The sequence below is a fragment of the Elgaria multicarinata genome, chromosome 4 (genome assembly GCF_023053635.1).
Source record: "Elgaria multicarinata webbii isolate HBS135686 ecotype San Diego chromosome 4, rElgMul1.1.pri, whole genome shotgun sequence".
Lineage (NCBI taxonomy): Eukaryota > Metazoa > Chordata > Lepidosauria > Squamata > Anguidae > Elgaria > Elgaria multicarinata.
In genome coordinates, this window is record NC_086174.1 from 50,769,683 (window position 1) to 50,789,465 (window position 19,783).

The 19,783-nt window shown below is 43.7% G+C and overlaps 1 protein-coding gene across 1 annotated transcript; it reads right to left on the reverse strand.

Moving 5' to 3' along the window:
* Positions 1-406: 406 nt before the first annotated feature.
* On the reverse strand, positions 407-10,863 carry LOC134398342 (cytochrome P450 1B1). The gene is made up of 3 exons (XM_063125625.1): positions 10,823-10,863; positions 5,860-6,855; positions 407-1,274 (listed from the first exon to the last, which is right to left on the reverse strand). The coding sequence occupies exons 1-3, from the start codon at positions 10,861-10,863 to the stop codon at positions 668-670; spliced, it is 1,644 nt and encodes a 547-aa protein (XP_062981695.1). The 3' UTR covers positions 407-667.
* Positions 10,864-19,783: the final 8,920 nt, after the last annotated feature.

The window sequence follows — 19,783 nt, forward strand, 5'->3', positions numbered from 1 at the left end:
ACATCTTGTGGAAATGAATTCCATAGTTTAAGTATGTGCTGTGTGAAAAGACTTTCTATTGTTACCCAGGATATTGCACTTTCATCTTTTATATGTTCTATCCATACCAGCAGGCATGACATAACTGATGCTGGCTGGGAAGGTGCAATTCACCGGAAGGGCCATTTGAAGCTTAGCACTTTGTAGTGGTGCCATTTTATCACCCTGTTACTTTTTAAAAATCATTTTTTTAATTAACAGTAAAATGCTTGTCTGGATATAATTTTTAAAAATATATTATTAGTGAAAGACCACTTATATGAAATACTGTGATAGCGCTATAACGCTGGAATGTCATAATTTTAAAGAAAAACTTTCCAGTCACCACCATTAAAGATGCTGCTGAAATAGCAGTGACTGGAAAGCCTGGCAATTCCATACTCAGTATGTGGAACCACCCTAAGAATTACAACAACAACCAATACTTTGGAGAATGCCTTTGATGGCTGGCAAGAAATGCAAAGGTATGGAAGATACCAATTTTTAAAAAGGTATACATAGTTTTACTTCATATCATGCTTATAGCTCTCCAGAATACATTATATTTCAATTCATTTCACTTAAATATAAAAAGAGAAGGATGAATCAAGATCCTTATACAATTATTACAGTGTTCAAATTTCAGAGCTTACATATTTGGCAGGCAATTTTCAGAGCCCTTTTCTGCCTGAAGTCTCTGTACAGTGTTATCCAGTAAATCCATGGTATCTCGAAGTGTGACATTGAGTGTAAATGGCTTCGGTTTAATAGTCAAGCCGTAGGTGAAATCCATTTTGGAATCTTCCTTAGGGTTAGCAGTGAAATTGCACTGGTGCACCAAGATTGCGATAAAGAGAAAGAGCTGCACTTTGGATAGCTCTTCCCCAATGCATCTACGCTTTCCAACGGAGAAAATCATCACGCTGCTAGTGAGGTCTTTGTTGAGGAATCCATTCTCATCCAGGAACCTTGCTGGATTGAAATCCTCTGGGGCGGGCCATTTCACCGGGTCATGATTCACTGACCACTGATTGACAAAGACCACCGTATCTTTGGGGATGCGATAGCCCATTAGGGTGGTGTCGGCAGTGGTGGCATGCGGAATGGTGACTGGCACAAAGCTGCTGAAGCGCATGGATTCGTAAAGGAAAGCCATGACGTAAGGCAAATGGGGCTGGTCCTCAGCACAAGGCAAGCGGTCTCTGCCAATGACTTTGTCGATTTCTTCTTGCAGCTTAGCTTGCACCTCTGGGTACCTGGTTAAAAAACAACAACAGATGTTTGGGGATTCACAACCCTTCTGTGAAGAGATGTTTTCTGGGAGAATGCACGCCCAAAGCCCATGATTGCCCCTCCTGTCCCTGCTGTTCTCCCCTACAAATGTGCTTGTTCCCCAAGGTGGCTTTTGCAGCAGCTGGGCTTCCTTACAGTTTTGAAACCCAGCAGGGGAAAAAACAATTAAAAATTGCCTCAATCAAAATAGGCTACGGGGGCAAAAATCAGCAGGCAAAGGAATGGTTAAGCACCTCCATCCCACAAATTCACCCTTGCAATTGCCCCCCCCCCCTTTGCTTTATAAAGAAATCAAAGGATTTGGAATCCCATGTTTTCCTTGTAATAAACATGTACTTTCTGTATGAGTGTAAAGAAAGGCTTGCTGAAGAGCAGCTACTGTGTGCAAAAAATGTGTCTTTCTCTAGATCAGTGGTGGGGAACTTGTACCCCTCCAGATATTATTGGACATCAACTTCCATCAGCCCTAGTCAGCACAGCCAATGGTGAGGGATGATGGGAGTTCCAGTCGAACAAAATCCAGAGGGTCACACTTTCCCCATCCCTGCTGTAGATGGGGTGTTTATATGTTTTAAACAATGCTGTTATTTCATTGGGACTCTTGCTTGAACTAGCACATTTATGAGTCTAGAGATAACACATTATGACCTGGTTCAGACAACATGCTAAACCACGCTGCTTAACCACAAAATAGTTAATGGAATGCATTAAGGTCAATACATTCCATTAACCATTTTGTGGTTAAACAGCATGATTTAGCGTGTTGTCTGAACAGGGTCTGTGGCTTGATCCAGTCTATGTGGGCACAGATACAATGCGCAGGAGGATTCCCACAGAGTTACACACAAACCTATTTTCCTCACTCATTCCTTGTTGTTCTGCACCTTTACACAGCTCCCATATCCCTGTCTAAACTTCACTTCTGTCCACTCAGTCAAGGAATGTGAGGTTCTATGTTCTCAGACTAAAAGCCTCGTCACATCTAGTCAAACGCGCGGCTCCCGTTGCCACTCCCACGGCGCTTCCTGAAAACAGGAAGCAATTAATCCTATTCAGCCCAGTAGGAGAGAGCAGCAACTAGACTTAATGAGGGTATTTTTGCAGCGCAATAATGGCCAGAAGGAGAGGAAGATGGGTGAGAGGCAGACGACGTCATGTGAGTAATTCGCGAGTGCCCAGTAATGAGCACGCATTAAAAAGCTCATCGGATGGAGCTATGAGGAGGCAGGATGGACAGTGACGTGGGACGTAACCCCAAGCTTCCCATTCTCCTGCACAAACATGCAACACAGGAAGAGAGGTAAAAAGGCCTCGTGTGATCTCCCTGCATTTGAGGACTGACTCTGCAGTGGACTGGATAGACAGCCAAGCCTTATAACAAGGATGCAGAAAGTGTGGTTCATGGTGGTCCCCCGAGCCCTAAAAAAAAGGTGGGGGCAAACATGCATAGGATTGCACCTAACAGAGGTAAAGCCATAAACATTTAGGAAGATTTGCCATGTTAATACTTGATACTTCTGTCAATCAAGAAAAAAAATTAATGTAGTCTATCCATGTCCTTTTTTTTATTATTGGCTAAAGCCTGATAGCTCAATTTCTCAAAATACACTGGCTCACTTCAGAGTTTTATACCGAGGCATCTTACCTCCCAACTAACCTTATTTTTAAATCTGTTGTCCTATTATTTGATTTTTATTAGATGCTGATATATTTATTTAAACATTATTTCTGATTGATTTATTTTATATGCTGAGATCAGACTTTAAGTACCATCAGATGAAATAAATAGCCAGTTGAGTGAGTTGGATGTTCTAATGACAGCATCAGGTCCTCTGCATACAAAAACAGTGAGTTTTTTTTACTAAAACCGGTTGAGTCTTAACAGCTTTCATATTATTAGTTGCTGCTCTGTCTGATTGCTATTGCTAGTGGTTCTACATTCAATGCAATCAAAGGTGAAAAAGAACTTGTGAGTCCAGTATTAAGATTTTAACTGTCAGTGCTAAATTTCCTCTTATAACGACGGCTTTCAGTACCTGGCTGGAGAAGGGGATGGGGGGGGGGGATATTGCTTTAGCAGCATCTAGGAACAAGAGAAGGGTAGGATTAGTTGTGATTGTTAATAATATGAATGGCTCTACAAATACTAGAGATGAATTTCCTCCCCTTAATTAACTGTTTGGTCCATTTTTATATAATATCCCACAATACTATTAAAGCCTTTGTTTTTGCCCAAATTGACATTTTTTATTATCCATATTTAATGATGAAATTAGACCATATGATGCAACCTTATTTACCTTCTTTTATTAAAGGAACAATCTTTGCCTCATTCCAGGTTTGCTGAAATTCTATGTAGCAAGGTGATGCTTAATAATTTTATCTCGAAAACAGCCAAATTTTAACTTATATTAGGGTACCAGACTGTTATTCAAAACACAGTCCAAGGCAGTAAAAGCACCTGATTCAGTCAGACTGATGTTACTCTTAAAAGGATCTGATGGCAGATTGTTTATAGAAGAGAGGGGGGGTTCCAAAACACCCAAATAATCAGGTAAGGCCCAATACACTGGGAATTTCTTTAGCTACTGAAAAAAAGGTAAGAGCATTCACTTCAATAGGCTTTGGACAAATAATAGAATGCCTTTAATGTTTGGCTTCACTAACACAGCATTATGAAGAAACACAGGTAAGGACTACTTCAAACGAACTTTATTGACAAGGATTTTAAGACATATGTCAAAGCAAATGGTGACATATATGTGAATTTCATTTCTGAAATAGAATTTTAGATCAAGATTCCAATTAATGAAAGTCCTACCTACCATGTTTTCACAAAGGAATGGCTAATATTTTTTAAAAATAGCTCATTTTAATAGGAATATTTTATTTCCTTTCGTAAGCATAGGATTTTTGTCAACAAAACATAAACTGGATGCAGCAAACTTGAGAACATCCCAAGAGGATGGTGAAAAGATTTTAACTTGGCTACATAACAGCTCTGAAATATCAGCGTGAAGAGATAGTTAGCTTTATCACACCAGCATTATACTGTGCAAACACTGTGAATTGCATGCAAAGGACTCAGAAGTTTTCCACCTTATAATCTGCTTTGATTGGGAAGTACTCCCATGCATCCTGCCTTAATTGTGCAATAAAGCAAAAAGATTTGCTGTATTTAGCCCCTACTTTTTGAGCATATCTTCTGAGCTGCCAGTGGAGTGCAGGAGCAGGATTTTAAAGAAATGCTTACATCTGCGTAAGCTTTAAAGATAAAGACACCAAAATTGGCACAGTAATAGATATTAAGGAGAGCTTTAAGCATACCAAATTTGAACTGAATTGGGTCATCTGTTGATTTTTTATGATTTTTTACATTTCCCCCCTTAAACTCACTTTCTGGTATGCAAAGGATCGCTGTCGCCCGGTAGCAAAAACAACAACCACGAAAGCTTAGCACTACAGGGATAATCCGAGGGAAGCAGGTACGTGGGATGAAGCTTAGTGTGCTCCAATGCTTAGGGTGTTAAAATGAAAAACATGGGGTTGGTTCCAGATTTCTGCACCTGCAATAGGGCTGATGGAAGCAGACATATCTGCCCCCTCAAAATGCTAGATAGAGGGTTGTCGGTGGGGTGGGGCATATCAACTTGGGTAGCGTGTAATATGAGAAGAGGGAACCCTGAAAATCAGGAAAATATATAATAGCGGTCTTTAATACTATTGTGGGAATTTGTATAAAAATGGACCAAACAGGGTTAATTAAGGGGTGGAAATTAGTCTCTAACATTTGCAGAACTGAGCCATTGGGGTCTATAACCGAGCATGCATTGAAAGGTCACATCCAGATTTAGGTCGTGTCCAGCAGGGCTGTCAGAAGCAAATTGCCCTGGACCTCTTCCCCACAGCAGCCCTATGAAAATGGTAGACAGACAGTCAGGTGACCATGCCAAATGGGGTAGGCTGTGGAGAGAAGGGATGAATCTCCCAAAATCTGACATAGACACCTTCCATGAGAGGAGCTTCCTTCCTCTACCCCAGCGCCTCCCCCACCATAACAGAAGACAATGCCAATAGCAGCCTCCCTTTCAACACAAAAGGGGAGTGAAAGATTTTTGATGAGGGCTACAGCAGTTCTGATTTGCAGAGCCGATAAAATCCTTCAAGGCTCTGTTAAACCACATTTAATTTCCAAGGGGAAATACTTAGGACTGGCAGTGTGGTGTAGTGGTTACAGTGTTGGATTGGGAACTGAGAGATCTGGATTCTAGTCCCCACTCGGCCATGAAGTTCACTGGGTGACTTTGGGCCAGTCACTGACTCTTGGCCTAACCTACCTCACAGGGTGGTTATGTGGGTAAAATGGAGAGGAGGACGAGGAGAATGCTAATAATATAGGAAGGGGTCTCCCGGGGTGTCGTCTTTTCAATCCTCAACAGCATCTCCTCTCTATTGACATCAGTTTCTCTTTGCCCCCTTCTTTAAGCAGCTGCTGCGGTGGTGCGCACGCACAGCGCTTCTTCTAGCCACCCAAGCCCGTCAGCTTACCTGATGAGAAAGATCAAGAGCCACTGCAGGGCTGTGGAGAGGGTGTCCTGGCTGGCCCCGAAGATGTCCGTGACGGTGGCCGGCACGTGCTCCACCGGCAGGCCGGGCTGCGCCTGCTGGAGGCGGATGAAGGCGTCCATGAGGTCGCGGAGGGTGTCGTCGGGCCGGAGGCTGCTCTGGTGCCACACGAACTTTTGGCGCACGAAGCTGTAGAACTCGTGGTTGAGGGCACGGAAAGCACGGAAGGCGGAGCGCACCGGGTTGGGGAAGCGCTGCAGCCAGGGCAGCACGTCGACCAGGCTGCCCGCGCCCACCGTGCGCCCGAACTGCTCGTTGCGGCCCACCAGGCGCCGGAACTCGGCGTCGGCGTGGCTATAGCGGCGGCCGAAGCACAGCGCGCTCATGACGTTGGCCACGGCCACCACCAGGCTCCTCGACGGGTCGACGAAGGCGCCGCCGGCGCAGGCGCCCGCCAGTAGCCACACCACGGTGCGCGCCTCGGCCAGCAGGGGCCGCTCCAGCAGGCGGCGCGCCGAGAAAGCGCGCACGGTGGAGTGCGCCAGGCGCCGCTGCAGCTTCCATAGGTCGGAGTAGCCCCCGAAGGCCAGGCTGCGCCCGCCGGACACCAGCTGGAATGACGGGAACCGGGGCCGGCCCGCGAAAGCGGCTCCCTGGCGGATGAGGGCCTCGCGGATGGCGCGCTCGCCGCTCAGCACCACCACGGGCCAGCTGCCCAAGCGCAGCTGGAAGATGTTGCCGTAGGTGGCCGCCAGGCGCCCGAAGGCCAGGTGAGGGGCGCTGCCCAGCTGAGCCGCGTTGCCTAGCAGAGGCCACGGGAAAGGGCCCGGCGGCTCCAGCCTCCTCCGTCGCAGCCGCTCCCGCGCCAGGAGCTTCGCCACGTGCAAAGCAGCCAGCAGCAAGAGGAGCAGCGCCAGCAAGCCTTGCACCGGAGGCACGCCGGCCGGGGACGCTTCCTTCAGGCCTCGGGGGAGCACGCTGCAGGGCGAAAAGGGCCGCGTTAGGAGTGCTGTGGTGCTTCGAGAAGGAATTACGACGAAGTGACAGGCAGGCATCGCATTTGAGCTCGCCGCGGAGGGCTGCAGGCGCCTGTTGGAATATCGCGCCCTCTTTTTTTTTTTTTTTTTTTTTTAAAAAAAACGCTGCCAAAACCTTCTTCCAGTGCGGCGCAGCGAGGGGCTTTCCCTGGGGGAGCACTCCAAGTCTCCCACACGCAACGCCGAAAGTGGAAGCGGCCAGAGCTGCCTTCCTTAATCCGGCGCCCTCCGGGTGTGGGTGGGTGTCAGGCGGGCGCTGGGTTGAGGGGATGCTTTCTTGGGCCGTAAAAACCAACCGCGGAGTCAATAATAACACTTCGAACCACAGTGAGTTGATTTTAAAGGCCGGTGGGGGGAGAAGAGATTTTAAAAGCTGATTTAAATTAAATTTCCCATGTTGCAATCCATGCGTTTTCGAACAAGGGTGTATACTGACGGGTTGCTATAGCAACAAATGAAGCATACTGATTTGCGACTAAATAAAGCCTTTATGCTATCTAAGATTATAAACCAAAATCTCAGACATGCATCTCGCTCATTACACTAAATACGTTGTTTCTAGAGACAAGGAGGGAAGGTTCTTACCTATGAAAGTAGTAGGTTTTTCTTTGCTTGCAAAGAAAAGCTAAACCCACTTACTTGAAAACAAGGGCCACAATCCAGTACAGAGGTGCGCTGGATGTTGGGTTGAGATTGCAATCCTGTGCAAGTAATTTGTTGTACTAATAAATGTATGGCATACTGTATCATCTTTATAATACTTGCTTCATAAACTGTTTATCCATGTTTTTTATTTTCTTTTATAAAGAAAAATAGGGTTATATTCAATATGTGTAGACAAGAATCGTAAACAGAGTTTTAGTTCAGGGAAGTGTAGGATTTAACCAGTTTAAATTAATTATAGGCTTCATTTTAAAACAAATTCTTTTTTTTAAAGTGTCAGGTCCTGTACCTGTCTACTCAGAAGTAACTCCCACTGTGTTCAGTGGGGCTTACAACCAAGTAAGTGAATCTAAGGCTGCAATCTTAAACACAGGGTGTAATCCTATGCATGTTTAGGCAGAAAAGAGTCCTACAGCTCCCAGCATTCCCTGCCAGCCTTTAGTAGAGATCTAGCCCCCAATGAAAACAATGGAATTTACTTCTAAATAAGCATGCTAGGACTGAGCTATCCAGTCTTTTTAAACTGGTCTTTTAAGTATTTTTTTCCTTTTAAAAAAATTATCGGTGTTTAGCCATCCTGCCTTGAATATAACCTTTGGTCCTTGCTTTTGAAAGACATCCCATGAATATTGGATTGCTAACTTTTAAACAGCTACACACAGGCAAAAAACTCAACAGGTAGAAGCTTTGTCCATTACTGTATTTGCATGCCAAAACAGTTTGGACCTGTAGAAGTTTTGCTTGTCATATAGCCTGGCCAGGGTGAAAAAATGGAATGGTATGAATGCTAAATGAAAACTTACATTTAGAAATGTTATGTGAGCATTGGTCATATTTCTGCAAGTCTATGAACCACACCAGGTAGGAATCTAGAGCAGCGTAGAAAAACCTGCAGTTCCCAGATAACATCTCCATGTGTAGGCATTCATTATATCACCTCAAAATCAAGCCCTTCGGCACAAAAACATTAGGCCAGGATTGGGCCAGAACATAGCAATGAACAAGGACCTGCTTCTCATTCCTAACCACTAAATGCTTGTCCAAATGAAAAGGGATCACAATTCTTCGGAATGAGGTGCAGCTTTGTGGATCTGTAAGGGAATCCGGTGGCCCTACTGAAACACTCACCAAGAATATCCACCTGTTCTTACTTGCTAAATAGAAAGCCTTCTCATTAGTTGGTGCCAGACTATAAAAAAACAGTAAATGTAGTTAATTCCATTCATCTGAATTACCCAAAGGAAAATGGATTGTAGCTTTATGAAAGTGGCTCATTTGTAGCCCTGCTACTGATCAAGATGTCCAGCCTTGCTATTAGTCATAGTCCTATTCAATGTATTTATATACCTCATATCCCACCATATCCGCACCAAGTGGTTTATACAAAATAAAATGACAACAATCTCTCTGTGTCTGAGCAATAGTAATAATCCCCCATGGTTCTTTGTCTCTGTACAAAGTGTTTTACAACTCTTATCTTCTTTATCCTCCTGACTTAGTGTGGTAGTTTAGAGTGGCAGATTGTAACTTGTCCAAGACCACCCAAGGATGGGAATTTAAATCTGAATCCAAATGCAGCATTCTAGCAACTAGTGCTCAGCTGATTCACTACCTTCCAACAAAAGGGACTGAGGGGAAAATAAGGTCATTGTAATGATCAGAAAATCCTCACTTTTTCCCAGATGAGGGACAGGGCAAAGTGCAGCCCTATTTGCTAGACATATATTCCACATACATTTCAGGGTTCTTGTATTTGAGCCTATTTAGCTGCCTATCAATCTCCTTGAGGTTTTTTGTAGCTGCCATGCAGTGGATGGATACTCATGTGATTAAAATGCATCAGAAATGCTGTAATGTGCAATCCAATGCTAGCTATGTGTTGTTGGAAGTAAAAGTCCAGTGATTTCAGTAGAACTTTTGAAGGTAAAGCCCACTGATTTCAGTAGAACGTAATGTGCACTCAAGTAAGTGCACATAAACTTACATTCTTCCTCAAAAGAAAGTCCATTGATTTTAGTGGAACTTATTCCTTGTAACTGTGCTAAGGGTTACATCCTTATGTCCGGATGCTAAATACATTGAAGTGATCCAGATAAAGCTATTTGCTACATGCAGCCTGATAGCTATGTTCCATAGGGTGCACACTCAGGTAAGTGTACATAGGTTTCAGCCTTATTTCCCATTAGAAGCAATGGAGCAGATTAGTCACAACAAACTGTAGCAGGATTGGGGCCATTATGTGGAAATCGTGTTACTGTGATTAATTTGATATGCTGTGCATAGAATTTGACTGTGCATAGAAGTAGGATGGCAGCCCCACAATTTGTGAACTCAGTAGGACTCTCAGGAGTTGGCCACCAGCTCCTAAATTGTAGGTGTGGCATTTCAGGGGCTTGATTGGCCACGCTAAAATCAGCTTTAGAAGAAACCCATTGGTTGCAAAACATTCAGAACTTTGGGTTCCGCATTTGCATCCACAAACATGGGTCGGTATCCAATGTTAATCCTCCTACTTAGAGTAGACCCATTAAAATGAATGGGACTTAAGTTTGACTAAAATTGGATACAACCCACGGATTTAAATTACCATTTTAACAACAACGCCCCCAAACTAGCGCTTGAAATGCTACCCATTAACACTCATTTTGACCATATGTACAACTGGGTGGTTAAAAGATTATTAAGGAATAGGTTCTAGAGATAAACACTATTCAACCCTCGAAAAGGGGTCTGGAAGATCTCTTGTCTCATTAAAAGTGGACGGGATCTAGAAGTGTGAATGCATGTTGACCATCAAGGTCTCATCCCACAGTGTTATCCCACATTTGCTGGAAGAAAATCTTTGCCGGTTTTAGCATTGGAGTGAGACTCTGTCCTCTCTTTTGGCAACTTCCCTTAAGAAGGGATACCTTGTGGGGGGGGGGGAGTGGATTTGGAAGGGCAAGTGCCTTAATTCATGCTCAAGAGGGGTAGCGGTGTTAATCTGTTGCAGCAAAAACAACGAAGAATTGTTGTGACACATGGAAAGATGAACACACTACCTTTTGGCATGCGCTTTGGACAGTGTCCACCAAAGCTTATGCCCAAATAAACGTGTTGGCCTTTCGGGTGCTTCAAAACTCCTCCTTGTTCTTCCTGCATGGTGGGTGCTCGCTAGGCACAACTGCAATCATTCCATTTTTTAATTATTATTTTTAAAGAACGGGACAACAAAGTAAGTTCCTGGGAATGAGCGCACCACTAACCTGTGCACCAAAGAAGCGTCTCCCAGCTCTCTCCGGCTCATCATGCGTCCAGCCAAGGCTGAGCTCTGCTCACAGCAGCACTTCTTTTCAGCTCCCGGACTTGGGCTGGGAGAGCTGCTGAAGACCCAGGGGCTTGGCGGCGGCTCTTGGCAGGTCCGGTACTGGCAGATGCCGGGGGCAGCAGCCCGAGGAGGCTCCCGCCACCGGTGAACTGCCTGCGACGCCTGCCCGCCTCCCCCTTTACAGCGCTGGCGAGAGATCCGTAGGGCGCGGAGCAGCGCTTCGACAGATGCCCTCTTCGGCGGCGGAGGGAGGCGGCCAGGGCAGGGGGAACCTGCCAGCCTCGCCCGCCACCCGCCTGGCACAACTGGCGCGCTGCAGCCGCTGCCTCCTCCGGAGAGACCTCTGCCAGCCTTCTCTTTTGCCGGGCGGCGGCGGCCACGCTCAGCCCCACACGCCCTGGTAGGAAAGCGGAGCTCCCGAGTGTCCAGCCGCCAGTGAAGAGTGGAAAGAGCGAGGTCGGGAAAACGCCCACCACCTCCTCCTCCTCCTCCTCCAACGCTTCTTCTTTCTCCCTGGAGGCTGCCGAAGTTTTCTTCGCCTCCGAGTGTCACCTCCCCGTTGCGTGCGGAGATCGCATTGCGTGAGCCGCTGATGGAAAACCCTCTGGCCATCCCCTCCCCTTAGACCTCCCCTTCCCCGCATTAGATGCTGCTCACACGCACGCGCGCGCGCGCGCTGGATCCGAAGGGGAAGGTGGCTGGAAGAGGGAAAGAAAAGAAAAGGGTTCCAAAGAGGGAAGCCAGAGATGAGAGTCAGGCGGGTTGGCCGAAGTTATCTCGAGCTTTCCCAGAACTAATCTCCCTGCCCTGCCCCCCACCGCCGTAGTAATGGCTTTGCAAGGGGTGGGGGGTGGGGAATCATTTACACAGCTCAGCAAGGCAGACTGTTCCTGGGACAAGGGAGTCCTGGGGCAATGGCTTTGCGAATATGCAAAATGTTGATATCAGGCTCCCTCCACCAACCGTGTTGGCCATTGGAAGGCTGGTGCATATTTTGATCCCAAATGCTTCCTATGGTTAGATGATGATGATGATGATTCCCATTATTACAGGCATTCATACTTGAGTCTGGTGGGCAGAAAAATAATCTCAAGAAATGATAACTTGTCACCAACTACCTAGCTTGTGGCATCCCTCTCTGGAGTACATTAATGACTTAGGGCACAATCTATGCACCGTTAGACGGGGGGGGGGGGATCCTGCAACACCCAGCATTCCTCAGCCAGCATTGTGCAGGTATTCCATCTTTTTTCTATGCTGGCAGGGGAATGCTGGAAGTTGTCCGTCTTTTTTTTGTCTAAACCTGGAGTGGATTGTGCCCTTAAAAAAGAAGAAAAACGAAGAAAAAATAAAAGATATTTGAACACAGTTAAAATGTGAACCTTGCAAGACTGATCATTTTGAGGACAAGATTGTGGGAGAATTAATTCCATTTGAGATTTAGGGCTGTGAGCCAGGTCCAAGCCCACACTACTAGTCATATGCCACATGTAAAGAGCAAGTGCAAGTGAAGTTCATCGCAACAACATGTCTCCAGATCACTTCAGCATGCCAGTCTATAGGGAAAGACAAAAAATATCCTTGGGATCCATAATCAATCTCACCTGGACAAAAAAAATCTCTCCCAGTCCCAAATGTGATCAGTTACATCAGGGGGAGGCAAGCTGGAATCTTTCAGATGTTTCGGGCTACAACTCCCATCAGCACAGGCAATGGGATTTGTAGTCCAAAACATCAGTAGGGCCCCAGATTGTCTACCCCTAAGTTACATCCTGAATGCGAAAACAAAACAACACATTGGCTGGGTTCACACACACTAACCCATACTCAGTGGTTAAGTGTGGGTTGTTGAACTATGGGTCCGAACCCAGGACATTTCTGCAGGCAGGCTTGTTAGCTGTGCACTGCAGCTTAAAATGCTGTTTTAAAACTTGAATTATTTTAATTGCGAAACATTTAAATTATTTGTTATTGTATATTGCCTTTGGTAGGTCTAATTATGGGTGGTACAGGAATGTTATAAATAAATAAATAAATAAATAAATAAATAATACATATAGTAAAATACATCTGACAGAGCTGGAGCTCAGATGGGGCAATTCACACCCCATTCAAAGCTATTGACATTGCTGTGACTGAGCTCCATACCATTCTAATTAAGCCTCCCCCAAACTGCTGAATAGTTGCCCGGGGATGCTGAGAGTTGTAGGCTAACACATCTGAAGGGTACCAGATTGGGGAAGGCTATTTTAGTTCATTACATCACTTATCTGACGGTTTGTTTGTTTTTGCTTTTTTATTGTGAATATTAACAAAACAGAACAACAAAATAAATCATGAAAAAGAAAAACAAAGAAACATTACATATATAGGAATATCATCATTTTTTTCCAACAGGTATACCGTTCATTAAAAAAAAAGGAGAAGGGAGTTATGCATAGGTTTTAAAAAAAAGCAGACCAAATATCCATGTACTTATTGAGTCGCAAGTCGCAACTATATAACACCCATTCAAATATTGAGAGCGTTGTTATGTCCTCAATCCATTGCATTTAAAAGACTGAACCAGCAGCAACAGTTGTTGAGTTAGGAAAGCCAGGAAGCAGGTCCAAATCCTAGAAAAGTGTTAAGAATAAGATTTGCCTGTGTCACTAGAATATAAACGTAAATGTAAATCAAAGCATGATAGTACGAGGCATTTCATAAGCTGCCACCAACTTGGCATAAAATAAAACAACCCAGGATTGCATCTTCCTGCTTGCTGGCATAGATTTGTAATGAGTTTTTTAAAGCGGTTTTCCTGACTGGGTTAGGAATGATTTCCATGCTTTCTTTGCAAGTTACCTGTTTTATGCCACATATTCTGTTCACACAGTGGCCACCCAGCTGTCCATGGGGAACCCACAAGCAGGACATGAATGCAACAGCACGCTCCCACACCTGCTCCCCTAGCCACACTGCCTCTGACACTGGAAGTAGCATATAGCCATCAGGACTGGTAGCCATTGATAATTGTGGCTTCACTGCTAGTATGTCCATTGTGATTGTGGATGCCTGAGGAACTTGATTGTGTAAATGCCACAGACACTGACTGGATAGTGCTACTGACAGGACTAGAGGGAAATGACTCATCCTACCCCTTTGCCTCCCCAATTTTGTGAAATGTTGTTGATCATATGTTTATTTCCTTTTTTGAGTGGAGGTGCAAGAGTGCTCACAAAGCTCTTAGAAGAAGCAAACAGCATCAGGGAACACACAAAAGAGCAGCAATGCCACTTATCTACTCTGTGTGTGTGTTGTTTTTAAATTCAAGTTCTTTGAAAGCGGTGCACTACTCCTCAGTACATTTGGAGCATGCACTCTCTGATTTTTTTTTATATAACACAAAAGAGAGGTATAGTTACCCACCCCCACCCCAGAAGCAAGGCTATGTGCAGACAGAATACTGTGTTATTGGCATTAAGTCAGTGTAGGGGGAGGGGTGAGTTTGGTCTGGAAAGTCCCTCAGGAACACGTGACATTCAGGACATGGATGGTCCATTTACATTTGCAATCCTGAGAAAGAGACCTGTGTTCACAGTGCAGAGCTGTTAGTCTTTCCTTTTAAACCTTTTGTTCCTATGTTGATATAGTCTATCATAAAAATGTACCTCAGGCAACATTTCATTTTGATTTACAAAACTATGGAGAGGGACAGAGATTTATGGGATTACAAAGAGGAAATTTATCCATTTCATAAAGCTCCTTTCATCTGCGTTCTGTGAATTATTCAATTACCATTCAGCTGTAAAATGCACCCATCCTTGTTGTATTTGGGCTTTTGTTACAGCCCTTTAAAGAACTGTGGTGACATTCAACTCTAGCCCCATCCTCTCTCTTTCATTTCCGCTTGTTTCCACTCAGTATATTTATTATATATTTATACTACCCAATAGCCGAAGCTCTAAATTATTGCCCAGCTATTCTCAATTCTGAAATCTGTATGTATTAGTCTGTTCAGGAAGAGGAAAGCTTCCTAATGGATTGCCCTCTTCAATATTTACTCATCCTACCTATGAATGACGTTTAGAGTTGGATAAATTATGACTTTATCATAAATCAATGCTAACTTGAGCTTGATTTAGCCAGGATGTAGGCTGTAGCCTCAATACAGCAAACATCTTGGATCCAGAGCAGCCAGCAGTGTTTACACCATTCAAGTTTCACCACTTTAAAGAGGGCTGTATCCACCCCTCCCTCTCTCAATGTGCATGGATTGCCATCCAAGTTAACTCCATCCTCAGTGATCTCCAGGCTAATTTTATAGTCACTTCGCTAAGTGTTCCTGCCTGGGATTCTGCTGGGAAGCGTGGTTTTATCCTGGTTGTGCTTTTTATATTGTATTTTGTATTTGTGCTTTTAACCTGTTAGTTGTTTTATTGTGGTTTTAATTTTTGTGAACCGCCCAGAGAGCTTCGGCTATTGGGCGGTATAAAAATGTAATAAATAAATAAGCTCAGATGAACTAGGTTCTACATAGATTGTGGTTCTGCAGAAACGCTAACACAATTACAGGTCAGGAGTTTTCAAAGATATGCTAGACCCAGGCCCTATAAGGGTTGAAATAAGAATCACCAGTGCCTTGAGTTATGTCAAGAAGCTAATAGACAGCCAGTGCAACCAATACAGAGAGCTTTGGCTATTGGGCGGTATAAAAATGTAATAAATAAATAAATAAAAATAAATAAATACAGCAGTGATGGTACTTGTCTTTGTCCCAGCCCCAAGAACATCTAGGCAGCTACATTATACACTATGATGCAGCTTTCAAACAGTCTTCAAGGCTAGTCCCATGTAGCCCAGTTGTACATAATTGATAATTTTCATGATGATCCAGCTGTGGGTGTCCACTTTGAGCACACATACCACATTCTGGCCTGAATCAAGTTTAGGGATGGGTGGAGGGTGCTTTCTTCTAGTTTGCAACCAAAAGACTATGTATAGCCCTGAATGGCCCTTATGACAGTCATGAAATTAGAAGACTTAACTGTGAAAGAGATCACACATATTAAGAGCATTCTTTTTGTGAAACTCTCCCTTCCCAGTCAGTGTTTTGGCCCATCTTTCATATTGACTATCAGTAATGTCCATGAAGATAAGATCAGGATGGTGTATTAACTTTGCTTTAACTTTTCTTCACTAATGAATTAATTCTAATCACAACTAGTAGAACATTGATTAGAACCAACTGGCCCATTTTCATGATCTCTTCCTTGTTTACTAGCAACCTATTTCTGACTGAGTCTAAACAGAAGAACTAACTATTTCACCTTTGAATATTTTCACTAATAAAGGACCATTAGAAGTAGAAAGAATGAACACAATTGTATCTCAATCTTTCAAAGTCTTACATGTTGGTGTAGACAATCTGATGTGCGAGAAAATCATTGGTGTAAACAATTTGGTGTGCCAAGACAGGTACATATATTTGGATCAATTGGTAAAGTATAAGCTTTGGAGTTACACAGAATTCTTCCTTGTTCAGTTATATTAGGTAGGGCTTCCTGGAAATAATTAAATATAGGGGCTGTAGAGGTTTATTCTAGAAATAAGTATAACCTAACTCAGTGGGACTTCTTTCCAAGTAAAAGATACACAGGACTCACTAGGTTTCATAGTGCATTGCCCTGCACCAACAAAGTACAGCACATTTTCTTTGCTATCCCATAATCTCTACACTATTAGAAGCCTGTCTTTTATAAACGGTCATTAAAACAAACAAACATTCACAAGGTTAGCTGCTGTAGTGACTGCTAATGAATTGCAACAAATGTTTCCTTGGCTAAATGTGGTTTAAATTATACATATCTTTTCCTGAACAGAATGTGTGACATTAGCTGCACGTGAAATTAAATAAGTTAGTTGCATACTTGAAAGGGCTAAAGGAGAATGAAATAAGGTTCTGTCTCTTTAAAGCCTTCCTCCCCCTTTCCAAACCACTATATCCGCTAATTGCCTGCAGCAAATCTATTGGGGAATTGCGTGCAAACTCTGACACAACCCCAGGCTTAACATAAACTAAACTCTCTCAGGTCATTGGCAAGTAACAGGTATATCCGGTTATGTCTTTGTACCTGTCTGCACACAAATTAAAAGTGCATGTAGAGGAACCATAATCAAAGGCAGAAGGGGGGACGGTCTACAGCTAATATCGAAGTGGATCATGCTATTCATTATACTCTTTATCAGTGTCCTTGGTGGCAGATGGAGCAAAGAACTGCAGTGGCCCAGTACGTGCTGCCACCCCAACTACCTGGAAGGCATGATGCAAAAAATGCACCCCAGGATGTTGCAGATGATGCTGGTACTGTGGACAGAGACATAACTTGCACGACACTGTTCAAAGTGGAGCTTTAGCATACCCTGGGAAATGCAGCACCTTGTGGGAGGGAGCATATTTAGACATTACTGTTTTATTATTGTTGTTGTTATTTAAAGCCAGAAAATGTATTTTTAGGAAAGAACACCATTTTCAAGACAAGCATCCCTTGCATTTAAAACAAAAGAGGATGATTACATCAATAGATTTTGGAGACAGGCAAATCTGGATTTTTGCATACTGCCAGAATATTTGCTATACTTTTAATAGCTGTCTCTTAGTCAAAAATGTTTTCTCCAGCATTGATATATAGCAATGACAAAAGCTTCAAATTTTGGATTTCTTCCAGTCATGCAGTGGATGAAAACGGAGCACTGACCAGAAAAAAAGAATGGGACAATCCGAAACCTGGACAAACCGAGGCAGGGCTGGGTGGAGCTCAAGGGATGAAGCTTGCCACTTGGATCACTCAGTTGCTCAGCCATCAGGGAGAAGCAGAGTCATTTGAAGTCCTGGGAAACAGTGGAAGATCACACGGTGGATGGTGGATCACCAACTTTCGTTACTGCAATGCACTCAGGGGCTGCCTTTGAAGATAGTTTGGAAGCTGCAGCTTGTGCAAAATGTGGCAGCCAGATTGATAGTGGGGAGAAGAAGATCTGAGCATATAACACCAATTCTGGCTCACTTGCTTTAGATGCCTGTACATTTCTGAACCCTATTCACAGTGCTGTTTTGACGTAAAAAGCCTTACGCGGCTTGGGACTGCAGTATCTGACAGAGTGGTGTTCCTGGTATTAACTTACCCATATAAATATGCTGATCATCTGAGGCCATGGCTAGACCAGGCCGATATCCCGGGATCGTCCCGGGATCATCCCTGTGTGCATCCAAATGACACACAGGGGATACCGGGAGCAGGCAGGGACGACCCCTCCATTTGCCTGGGATAATCCTTAGGTCTAGCTAAGGCCTAAGACCCACCTCCAAATGTCTCCTTGGAGGGACACTCAGAGGATGGACACAAGAGGGCTTTCTCAGTGGTGGCTCCCCAATTATGGAATACTCTCCCCATTGAGGTCCAGCTGGCACCAACATTGACATCTTTTTGGCACCAGGTTAAGACGTTCCTCTACTCCCAGGCATTTGACAGGTTTTTAATGGGTTCTGGGATTTACTGTTGATTGCTTTAAAATGTTCTATGTTTGTACATTAGTTTTATATTATGTTGTTATATTGTATTTTTGAGTTTTAATCTTTGTAAACCAACCAGACAGCTTTGGCTGTTGGGTGATATAAAAATGTTATAAATGAAATGAAATGAAAATGAAATTTAGAAATAGGGGTGATTTATTTTTTAAAACTCATTAATGCATGCATTCACAAGGTAATTGATCAGACGTCTACCTGGATTTTGATGAAGGATGGAGCGCTTTCTCAACTTCCAACATTCCTTAGAAATCCTGGTCTCCTGCAGCCAGGCCCCTCAGGGCACCCAAAAGTAATTAACACAGGAGATTTGCCACTTCCTCTAATAAAGTTGACAGGCATAATCTCATAAAATAAATGAGAGACAGTTCCCCAAAGGTGATCATTCTAGACAGAGACATGTCGCAACAACTACAATGAAGTCTCTAAGCAGCTGCCACTAGGGGGTCTTAAGCGGCAGAATGCTCCCAGCCTGCATTGCAAGTCTCACAAGCTCGTCCTAATGCAGTGCTGGCATGTGGGTCCTTGGGATAATGCAGCCTTCCCCAACTTGGTGCCCTCCAGAAGTTTTGGACTACAACTCCCATCAGCCCCAAATGTTATGGTTTATGGGACTTGGAGACCAAAGCATCTGGAAAACATCAAGTTGAGGGAGGCTGCAATAGTGTATATATCAACAGCAACAATAGCACAATGTAATAAATGTCATAGGCAAAAAGGGCTGGTACAAATATTTAAGGACAAAGGAAGCTGACTTATACTGAGTCAGACCCTTGGTCCATCTCTTCCAGTATTGTTGACACTGACTGGCAGCTGTGGCTTTCCAGGTCCTGAATTGGTGCTTTCTCCCTCTCATCGCTTTCCACGGTTTCAAGCAGGATGATTTCCTAGCCCTACCTAGAGATGCTGGGGATTGAACCGGGAACGTTCTGCATGCAAAGCAGGTAGTCTACCACTCAGCTACTGCATCAAAGGGTTCAATCACGACCACCTTGATTGATATTGCTGCAGTTTCACACCTGTCCATACTGTAATACCTAGCAGTACATCCCCATGAGATCTGCAATACCTATTCAAAAAATATAATTGCTGGATATGTATTGGAATTATTTTCAGGACCTTCCTGAAAATATAATCATCATACAAAAAGAAAAATAAAAGAACAAAAATTATCAATACAATAAAATAGTAGGAAAAATTATTAATACCATCATATTACAATAAGCTTAAAAACAAAGCAAAAGAAACAGAAGCACAAGAATTTGATAACATTCAAAACATCAGAGAGGAAAAACGTTAAAAGCGGATTTAAAATATTGCGCTAAAAGCTGG

Bases quoted from the DNA above. Each gene is read 5' to 3' on its own strand.
- LOC134398342 (XM_063125625.1), bottom strand. From the start codon at position 10,863: ATGAGCCGGAGAGAGCTGGGAGACGCTTCTTTGGTGCACAG. The intron at 6,856-10,822 runs GTTAGTGGTGCG...TTCGCCCTGCAG, and splicing joins GACGCTTCTTTGGTGCACAG to CGTGCTCCCCCGAGGCCTGA. The intron at 1,275-5,859 runs GTAAGCTGACGG...TTTTTTAACCAG, and splicing joins CTCTTGATCTTTCTCATCAG to GTACCCAGAGGTGCAAGCTA.